At 36.3% G+C, this 10,758-nt stretch overlaps 1 protein-coding gene across 1 annotated transcript in view; it reads left to right on the forward strand.

The window, feature by feature from the left end:
• The window catches only part of LOC133192073 (collagen alpha-5(IV) chain-like), a 45,262-nt gene extending 37,742 nt beyond the window's left edge, over window positions 1–7,520 (forward strand). Inside the window, exons 30-40 of the mRNA XM_061327920.1 lie at window positions 130–436; window positions 1,252–1,302; window positions 1,597–1,782; window positions 1,899–2,032; window positions 2,624–2,768; window positions 3,597–3,725; window positions 4,000–4,207; window positions 4,965–5,077; window positions 5,304–5,509; window positions 5,710–5,796; window positions 6,448–7,520. Of these exons, the coding sequence (XP_061183904.1) occupies window positions 130–436; window positions 1,252–1,302; window positions 1,597–1,782; window positions 1,899–2,032; window positions 2,624–2,768; window positions 3,597–3,725; window positions 4,000–4,207; window positions 4,965–5,077; window positions 5,304–5,509; window positions 5,710–5,796; window positions 6,448–6,699 (1,818 nt within the window). The 3' untranslated portion in view covers window positions 6,700–7,520. The remainder of the gene's footprint in view (window positions 1–129; window positions 437–1,251; window positions 1,303–1,596; window positions 1,783–1,898; window positions 2,033–2,623; window positions 2,769–3,596; window positions 3,726–3,999; window positions 4,208–4,964; window positions 5,078–5,303; window positions 5,510–5,709; window positions 5,797–6,447) is intronic.
• The last annotated feature ends 3,238 nt before the right edge of the window (window positions 7,521–10,758 follow it).

Genomic DNA, 10,758 nt, shown 5'->3' on the forward strand with positions numbered 1-10,758 from the left:
AAATGAGATGTTATTTCAATGCACCCAGCATAATATGTTACTTCTCTTGATTTATCTGGTAAAAACAAATCAGCAGTCATCTTGAATATTTAAATTATTATATATGTACATGTTGATTTTATCTACTAGGGTGTTACTGGTTTGCCTGGAGCTGATGGATTCCCTGGTCTCCACGGAGAGCCTGGTCTGTTTGGAATCCCAGGAGAACAAGGTTTGACAGGTGCCCCAGGAGAACGGGGATTTGATGGAGCTCCGGGACGTCCAGGTTTGAATGGACCTAAGGGAGCTGAAGGAGAGGAGGGGCAGAATGGACTGCCTGGATTTCCAGGAATGAGAGGAGAGGATGGTCTGTTTGGACTCGAAGGACTTCGGGGAGAGTCTGGGGTTCCTGGAGAGGAGGGAAGAGTGGGAAGACCTGGTAGAAAGGGACAACCTGGTATGTAGGGCCGAGGAGATTATAAGGTTATTTAGTGCAATACACTAAAATGTATGAGCTGTTGTCAAGTGATTCTTGAATGCTAATTAAATTGACTTCAGTATTATCCCAAGTTCATATTCTGTAAAATTATTTATTTGGGATAAAATTTCCATGGTTTGACAAAAAATATATTGGTTCATGGGAATTAAATTTTGATGAGTTGTTATATGTATGAAATTTTATTACTTTTTCAGCAGTGAAATACTGTGATTTATTTATTGAAAAAAAGTGATATTCTCTCACAGTGTGAAAGGATACCAAAGTGATATTTTGTCACGATGTGAAGGATATCAAAGTAACTAAAGAATAATTTCTGGCCTATAACAAGATATAGTAACTAAACCATCTTGATAGAGACTAAAACTGCCAATGTCTTCCCAAACATGTTGCTAAAATACATGTTACAATGTTTTCAATCTCACAACTGCTAAATTAGCTATGATGTCTCAACTGCTCAACTATGACGTCAAGCCTATGACACTGTGTTAAGAAAATACAGAGGCAAAGGGAACATCAAAGAAAATGTAATAAACAGAAAATTTAATGTTTGGTGGTAGAAAAAATCCTGTCCCATTCGTGAATTAATTCCATATCCAACTACAAAACATTGAATATCCTCTATTAACATTTTGTGGGGGATTCTTAATTCTTGGTCTCTCCATACCAGAAAAACAAAGAAAACTAAATCCCCATGAAAATGAGTGATTTCACAGTATTCAAACTTAAACTTTAAATTTCTTTTAATATTTTAAAGAAAAATATCTGTTTTGCAGGTGAATTTGGATTTATTGGTCGTCCTGGACTTCCTGGAGAAGATGCCTTTGGTGAGACATTGATGTGTGATAGGTTCATTGTTCATCTATGCTTCATAAGAAACAATTACTGAGAATGGAAGTTGCACTGCATGATTCCAAGCCAATAATTTCTTTTACAATCATAAATACAATTTTAGTGTGTTAAGTCTCCTTAAAATCATATTTCAGATTTTATTTTGTTTGCAGAGTTTAAAGTAGTGTGAATACAAATTTAAACCGTATTTTAGATAATAAGATATTTCCCCTTATAAAAGCGGAGAAATAATGAAATGACCTTGACATTTGACTTTTTGCTTTCTGTAGGTCTTGTTGGTGAACCAGGTGAACCGGGCCTGCCCGGAACACCAGGTCTTCCCGGTGACAAAGGCTTCCCTGGAGACAATGGACTCCCAGGATTCCCAGGACTTAAAGGAATGAGGGGAGAGGATCAATTTGGTTTCCCAGGATTCAAGGGTGAAAGAGGAGAGGATGGGTTCCCTGGAGAACGAGGTAAGAAGTGAAGGAGTGGCAAGAAAGTGGTACAAATCACATCACAGTTTGTAGAATTTTTGTTAAATGTTTTGTTAAATGTTGCTATGAATAGAATATTGTTCACCCTCTTCCAGGTCGTGTTGGACAAAAGGGATTTCCTGGTAACCCAGGATTAAGTGGACTTCCAGGACAAAAGGGAGACCGGGGATTCCCAGGATTCCCTGGAGAAGAAGGAACTGTGGGAGACAGGGGATTTATTGGATTCAAGGTCATTTGATTTATTTATGCATAACTTTATATGGTAGTACAGATTAAACCATATTGACATACAGAGGGTTCCATGTTTCATAGATGTATACAATGAGCAAACATCCAGTTCACCATTATGTAAATGTACCCAAGTTGTCTGAATAAAATATCAGGCTAAAATATTTTCTCCTTGATTTCCCATTCATCAATTACTCAAAACTATTAAGAACTGGTGTTTTAAATTAAGCCATTCCTATGAAAGATTTCTTAAGAAGTAAGCTCTCAATTCCCTCAATGTAATGTAAGAATCAATAATAAAAATTTTTACATACACTCACTTTATATAAATAATTCATACAGATATAAACAATAAAATGCTTTCTGTCTTTGTTAATTGGGAATTAATGGTTGCATCCATTGCAATAAAAAATTAAATATAACCTTCATAAAAATTACATAACCTGCTTACCTGGGTTATGTATTTTTCTGCAGTGGCTGCAACCGTTAATTCCCACATTAAAAAGACAGAAAGCATTTTATTGTTTAAGTTTGAAAAAATATGTAAAATTCATCAAGATATTAACTCTGAAGACATTTTTCTGAACTTCAGGGAGAGGCTGGTTTGGATGGTTTTCCAGGAGAAAAAGGACCAACAGGAGATGTAGGTTTTCCTGGAGAAATTGGACGTAGGGGTTTACCAGGTGATAGAGGATTTAATGGACCTCTAGGACCAAAAGGAGAAAGAGGAGAACCAGGTAAGTACCCACCCCTCCTTGCAAACAAGCTTCTTTTTTTAAATAGATCAATTTAATGACTATTTACCCCCCATTTGAAAAAGCTGCATCATATATTGAATGGATTTATTAAAAAAATACAAATTTTGTACTTGCAGTATTTTAAATGGAGAAACAAACATGTAAAGGTTTTCATACTTGTTGGAAAGAGTGCATAAGATTGGAGGGCGTGTCATTAAACAGTGTCATATGAGCAAGTTCAAGGTTACTGATTTAAAAAAAAAAAATTTAAATTTGAGCATGGGTATATTTTAATTGTATATAATGGAGAAAAAAATCACCCATGGCTCAAGGACAGATAATGACAGAGGGGGGGGTTGACCCTGTAACTGTGTCGTCGCTGGGAAAAAAATGGGGGGGGGTGTGTAAATTCCCTTATGCTGAGCATTATACTTAAATTGAAAGATCCCGTTTTTGACCACAATAGTTTTATATAGTCATCTAGAGCATTCACTTCATAAGTAGAAAGTCGTGAGTTTTATCCCAGTGAAATTGGACCTGTCAGTGATATTACATCAGAGGTTACTGTCTGTGCCTCATGAATCACTCAGCTGTAGATGTGAAAAGTCTTGGGTCTCTCAGAGGAACTCATCAGTTCAAGGGATGGCATGATCAAGAGTCCTGACAGCATAATGACACATGTCTACAACAGACATCCAAACATGACATTCTTCTAATCATTCAACCCCATGTTTTAGAGTTATTAAATTATATGCCAAAACGAACTCAAAATTCATTTAACTTGCCATCTTTTAAGCTACTGTTGAATGAAATAAAATCTTACTTCAGGACTTACTGGACCACCGGGAGATCCGGGAAATGCTCCATTTATCGAACCTCTACCTTGGCAAAAGGGGGACAAAGGAAGTCAGGGTCGTGATGGAAACCCAGGACTTGATGGGTTGATTGGGGAAAGAGGTGAGTCAAAAAAAAGTGGATTGTGGTGTGGGTGGAGATTGGACAAGGGAATTACAGAAAAGTACGAAACTAGAATGTAAAATAAGGAACACTGAAAACCTCAAGGAGAATGAAATTGTATAAAAGAAATAAGAAATGTATTCCTTGATTTTCAACAGAGTGAATATTGTGTGATTTCAGCATAAATCAATGAGATGATTGTTTATCAAATTTCAAAATAACAGATATTCAAATATATAACGTACCACAATGCAAGTTTGATGTAACTAAACAGGAGATGAGGGCAGGCGAGGAATGACAGGGGAATCTGGGCGCAATGGAGATGTGGGTGAACCTGGAAGTAAAGGGCCTCAGGGAATCGATGGACTTAATGGCATTCCCGGAGAGCGGGGTCGCCAAGGAGCACCAGGACAAAAGGGATTCCCTGGAATTCCTGGTATTGCTGGGTCTACAGGGGAAGGATATGGACTCTACTTTGCCAGGTAAATTCAGGAAATAAAGCTTCATCATCTGGTTTTACATTTATAAGTTTTCTGCATTACTTTCTGAAACCACATAAAATTTGAAATCTTATTAAAAATTGTTTCCCTTTCAGGCTTTAAATTGTAATTTTCAATAATCAATATACAGTGAAAATTCATTTTATGAATGACTGAAATTTTGAATCAAGTCCAAGACTGCTTCATGACCTTGGGGGCTCTTCATGTGAATAAAGTCACATTTTTACACAAATAGTCGGAACTTTCCCAAGGATTGTTTTTCACACAGATGGTTTTCCTCTTAATCAAAATTCATGTACACATAGTTTTTGTCAGAGTCATGACTTATAAATATGCTACTCTCCCACTTTTGACATAAACAAATAGTATTCTCTAAGTAATGACAAAATAATGGATGATCTTTGTCGAGTCATGACTCGATAATTTAGAGAAACAGATCATATCCTCAGGTCATGACTTAAAAATGTGATATTTTTCTAAATCAAGACTCAAAAGTGGATGATATTCTTCTGATTTATTACTGAAACAAATGGTATTCCTCCTAGTCGAGACACAGACAGTATTTCAAGATGCGACTCATTATACAAATGATATCCTTTGAGTTACAGTACATACTGTATATACAATGTACTTCAAGCTATGACTTACATATAAACAAACTTCTCAAACCAGCTTACATTAGATACTCCTGAATTTTCACTGACATACACATGGTACACCTCTTATATATTCTCTACAGACATAGCCAGACCACGGTGGTGCCTCAGTGTCCAACTGGAACAGTTAAACTCTGGGATGGCTATTCCCTGGTTCATATCATTGGCAATGGCAGGAGCCATGGACAGGATCTCGGTAAGTCAGGAGTAGACATTGTAAATGAGCATTCTTTCAAGATTACTGTAAATGTACTTTTTTCCACAGGGTCGTAATTCTGTGGAATCCGCTGTGACAAATTTTCATGGAAAATTTTCGACCACTTACATAGTGTAAATTATCACACATGGAAAAAAATATGTCTGCAGTACATGAATGAAAAATAAAAGGACTTTGTTTCTGATGAATTGTTTGTACATAATAGGTACCTCTGGTAGCTGTCTGAGAAGATTCAGCACGATGCCTTTCATGTTTTGTAACATCAATAATGTCTGTAACGTGGCCTGGAGAAATGACTACAGTTACTGGTTATCTACACGAGAACCCATGCTGCCGATGATGAATCCCATCACAGGCTCCACGCTACAGAGGTATATCAGCCGCTGCTCAGTTTGTGAAGCCATCTCCGAGGTAAGAAAATGGGATTCTATATAAAAGTCACTGTTTGTATGTTACCTACAAAACTTCTACGGTGTTAAGACACTTGAATTTTATTATTTTGTTCTTCATTAGAATAAAATTATTTCTAATTCTTTGTAATCTTTTCCTAAGTAAGTAAAGTCAGCACATATGTAATATTAATTTTATAAGTGAGATTATTTTCACTGCAGGTTGTAGCAGTTCACAGTCAGGCTACTACTATTCCTAACTGTCCCAGTGGATTCCGCAGTTTATGGACAGGCTACAGCTTCATGATGGTAAGTTGCCTGTACTTTTATTTACCAAAAATTCCAAACTCCCTGTAATTTTTGTGGATATTAAACAAAGAATAAGGTTGCTCGATAATAAAGCAGATCTGTCCGTTGTAGTGGGGTATAAAACTTGAGTCAGTACACTGATTTAAAGTTTTGTTATGAATGTGTTTCACAATCTCTGGCATATAAAGCTTTAAATATTTAGTGCTGCATTTTTGTGGCTTAGAATATTGGAGACAGCCAGGAACATGACTAAATAAATGTTTGAGCATACATTATGAATGTGTTACAATTGAATAATGCATTGTGTCAGAAATACTGTATACAGGAATATTTTCGCCCTGTGTTAATTTCACCCTTTTACATTTGCAGACAAGTTTGCCCTGTTTTAAAATGGCCCAGTCACGGTTCTATTAAAGAAATTATACTGTCTTCTTTGAATTTGCCCTCTCTTAAATTCGCCCATTTGAGTTGAGGGCGAAAGGGGCGAAAATAAAACGGAGGTGAAAATTTCCCTATATACAGTAATATAAAGTACCTACAAAAAGTACAATAAGGTGATAAATTACTAGTATATGTACTTGAATCATCTGATGTAATAGAGATATAATTGATTCAAAAAGATTTGCTGAGAACATGTTTGGTTTCTTTCAGTCATCTGGAGCCGGAGGACAGGGTGCTGGCCAGTCATTAGAGTCACCCGGATCTTGTCTGGAAGACTTCCGAGCCACACCATTCATTGAATGCCACGGCAATGGGCGATGCAACCATTATGCCACTTCTTTCAGCTTCTGGATGGCTACACTGACATCATTTGATGAGTTCCGCACTCCGCGACCAGAGACATTGAAAGCTGGCAATCAGGAATCTAGAATCAGTCGTTGCCGAGTGTGTACACGCCAGTAATGAACAAAATACTCACTGTCCTTTCAGCAGTATTAAAGTCACCGAGTCCAGGTGAAGCAAGACTTTGCAGCAGTTCTTTATCTTTTATTTTTGTTTGTTACAGAACAAATTGCTTTTTACTGAATTATAAGTGGAGGTATATATGATGTATGTATTTTGAGCTTGTAAATGATTCTGAATTATCTCTGTCTTGTCTTCCATGTTCAGTTTTAAGTCTCGTTTCAGTGTCTGTCTGATTTCACATGGTGCTATGAAGGAATGTAGATATTTCTTGCTCAAATTGAGAAATAATTAACATGTACATTGTGCCTTATATATAGTACCATAGAGATTTGTACTTATGGCTTTTTAAATAAGATTTCATGTGTTATTATTATCACCTGTGTTTGGTTTGTAATATGACAAGGTTAATACTCAGTTTGGCTGCCTTGAAGAGATTCATGAGTTCTCATCTGTACATAGCCATGACTCAGAGGTGTGATTGAACAAATGACTGAAATGAACTGAGAGCTAAGTCTGAGAGTTATGTGGAGACAGAGCTGTTCCCATGAATACCTTCATTGCAGCTGATATAAAACATGTCCCATGTTTATATAGAAATATTTTTATTAGTATGTAGGTTTTCATGATTTATAATTTTACAATATCTTGAGATTATGCTTTGATTTTAATTAATAAATTTTAAGTTTTTTTCACAGAATTCATACTGTAATTAAGATTTTAAGTGATCCACCACAAACCTACTTTGTGCAATAAAATAGAAAGTGAAAAAAAATGTTAACATATGCTTTGAAATAAAGTTAATGACTAAAATAAAAGAAGTTTTGCTTTTATATTACTTTACAATTAGTATGATGACAAGGTATTACTGTATGTGGTGGTGCCCATTTCACATTATCTGGGCTCATTTTGAAGTGAAATAGATACAAAGAGGGAAATGATTCAAATAAATTATCAGCACTTTAAAAGAAAGCGTTTTCAGTATGAAGCTTTTTAGGTCACCTGAGTCACTCAGATGACTTATTAGCTCTACTGGTCAGAGACCAGAAGAGCTTATGCGATAGTAAGGTGTCCGTCGTCCGTCCGTCTGTCTGTCTGTCTGTCCGTCTGTAAACAATTTTTCAAAATGCTACTCCTCCTACAGTTTTGGTCTGATTTCAGTATAACTTGGCACAGAAGTAGACTACACTAAGATACATAATTCTGTGTATCAGTTTTTGATTTCGATGAACGGTGTTGCCATGGTTACTAAAAATAGAAATTTCTGTGAGAAACATTCAAAATGCTACTCCTCCTACAGTTTTGATCTGATTTCAATATAACTTGGCACACAAGTAGACTATACTAAGATACATATTTCTGTGTATGGGTTTTTGATTTCGATGAATGGTGTTGCCATGGTTACTAAAAATAGAAATTTCTGTGAAATACTTTCAAAATGCTACTCCTCCTACAGTTTTGATCTGATTTCAATATAACTTGGCACACAAGTAGACTACACTAAGATGCATAATTCTGTGTATCGGTTTTTGATTTCGATGAACGATGTTGCTATGGTTACTAAAAATAGAAATTTCTGTGAAATACTTTCAAAATGCTACTCCTCCTACAGTTTTGATCTGATTTCAGTATAACTTGGCAAACAAGTAGACTACACTAAGATACATAATTCTTTATATTGATTTTCTGATTTCGATGAACATTGTTGCCATGGTTACTAAAAATAGAAATTTCCTTGAAATACCTTCAAAATGCTACCCCTACAGTTCTGGTCTGATTTTAGTAATACTAATTAGAACACAAGTAGACTACACTGAGATACATAATTCTCTGTACCAGTTTCGGATTTCGATGAACAGTGTTGCCATGGTTACTAAAAATAGAAATTTTCTTGAAATACTTTCAAAACGCTACTCCTCCTACACTTTTTGTCTGATTTCAGTATAATGTGGCATACAAGTAGACTACAGAGATACATAATTGGTGTTATTGTTTTTTGATTTTGTTGAATGATGTTGCCATGGTAACTTAAATCAAAACTTCTGTAAAATTGTTTTAAAAGGCTACTCCTCCTACAGTTTTAGTCTGATATTATAATAAATCTTGCCACAAAAGAGACTAAACCAAGGATCATTATTCTGTTTATTGCTGTTGCAAAGTTTCAAGTCCAAGTGCTACTTTTATCTTCCTTAATAAATACAACCAGTAGAGCTACAGTCTCGTCAGAGACTTCTGGTTGCTATCTGTTTTCGTCTTTCTTTAGTCATGCATTTAAAAATTTGAACCTTTTCAACTTCTTCCTTGGACTAGCTGAACCAATTTCAATCAATTTTGGCATATAGCATTTATGGGTGAAAGAGAACAAAAGCTGTGAGTTTCATGGTCCCTGCCCCTCTGGGGCCTGAGGGATGGGGCTAAAACTATCAAAATTAATGCAATCTTTAAAAATCTTCTACTTTACTCCTGGACATCAAGCAGTTAAACTGTTGGCATGATTGTAATAAGCATTGAGCCCTCTACCAAATTGTGAAATTCAAGGCCCCTGGGGCAGGGTTCTGGAGTTAGGGTGGGGCTCTATTGATCAAATAGTGAAAATTAATACATTCTTCCAAAAGTTTCTTCTCTCCCTCTTTATTTAGCAGAAAAATTAATTAAATGCATGATTATAATGTTACAAGGGTGCCTCTTCCAAAATTTTGAAATTCATGGCCCCTGGGTCTTGCCCTTTGCCCTAATGTAATGTCTTGAAAAGTATTTCATGTAGCATATATTCTCATCCTTATGTACAGGTTTGGTGATAATCTGCCCATTGATTCTTGAGATTTTTTTAGCAACCACAATTCTCTTCAGTTTTCCTTAATTATCTCCCCTTATTTAATGGTCACATCCCTATTTTTAGCTCACCTGAGCTGAAAGCTCAAGAGAGCTTTTCTGATCACCCGTTGTTCAGCGTCCATCCACCTAGCTGTCTGTCCGTAAATTTTTTACATTTTTGACATCTCAAGAACCACCAGGCCAATTTTAACCAAAGTTAAAATTGTTAAAATGAAGGACCACCCCCCCCCCCCCCTTTCCAAGGGGAGATAATCAAGGAAAGGCAAAAATGGGGTGGGGTAATTTAAAAATCTCCTGAAGAACCACCAGGCCAGAAAACCTGAAACTTACAAGAAAACTTCCTGAGGTAGTGTAGATTCTAAATTGTTCAAATCATTCCCTCCCCTGGGGTGGGGTGGGGCCACAATAGAGGATCAAATTTTACATTGAAATCTTTAGGAAAAATCTTCAAAAATCTTTTTCTCATGAACCATTGGGCCAGAAATGCTGAAACTTATGTAGAAGCTTCCTAAGGTAATGTAGATTCTAAATTGTTCAGATCATGGCCCCTGGGAGGTAGGGTGGGGCCATAATAGGGGATCAAAGTTTAACATTTAAATATATAGGAAATATCTTTAAAACTCTTCTTCTCAAGAACCATTGACCCAGAAATGCTGAAACTTTTGTAGAAGCTTTCTAAGAATAGTGTTAATTCTAAATTGTTCAAATCATGTCCTCTGGGCATAGGGTGGGGCTTCAATATGGGAACAAAGTTTTAAAGGAAAAATCTTCTCAAGAACCACTAGGTCAGAAAAGCTGAATCTTATGTGTCAGCTTACTGAGGTAGTGTAGATTGTAAATTATTCAGATTATGGTCCCCGGGGTAGGGTTGGACCACAATAGGGATTACATAGGAAAAATCTTTAAAACTCTTCTACTCAAGAACAGCAAAGCCATGATGAATCATATGAATGTGGAAGCATCCTCTGGTAGTGTAGGTGATTCATTTTTGTTCAAATTACTGCCTCTGTGTAAAGGGTAAGCCACAAAAGGCAATCCAAATTTTACACAGGAATACATGTACATGTATATGGGAAAAAATCTGATGCAGAACAGTAGGGTCACAGTGACTCAGGTGAGCATTATTGCCCAAGGGCCTCTTGTTTAGTATGACTGAGGATACTCCATCACAAATTTGAACAAAATTGGCCCAGGGATTCTTGAGATACGGCTCCAGTTCTGAAA

Source organism: Saccostrea echinata, unplaced genomic scaffold (assembly GCF_033153115.1).
Source record: "Saccostrea echinata isolate AGI-Se365-2 ecotype Australia unplaced genomic scaffold, CSIRO_AGI_Sech_v1 ptg000001l, whole genome shotgun sequence".
NCBI lineage: Eukaryota > Metazoa > Mollusca > Bivalvia > Ostreida > Ostreidae > Saccostrea > Saccostrea echinata.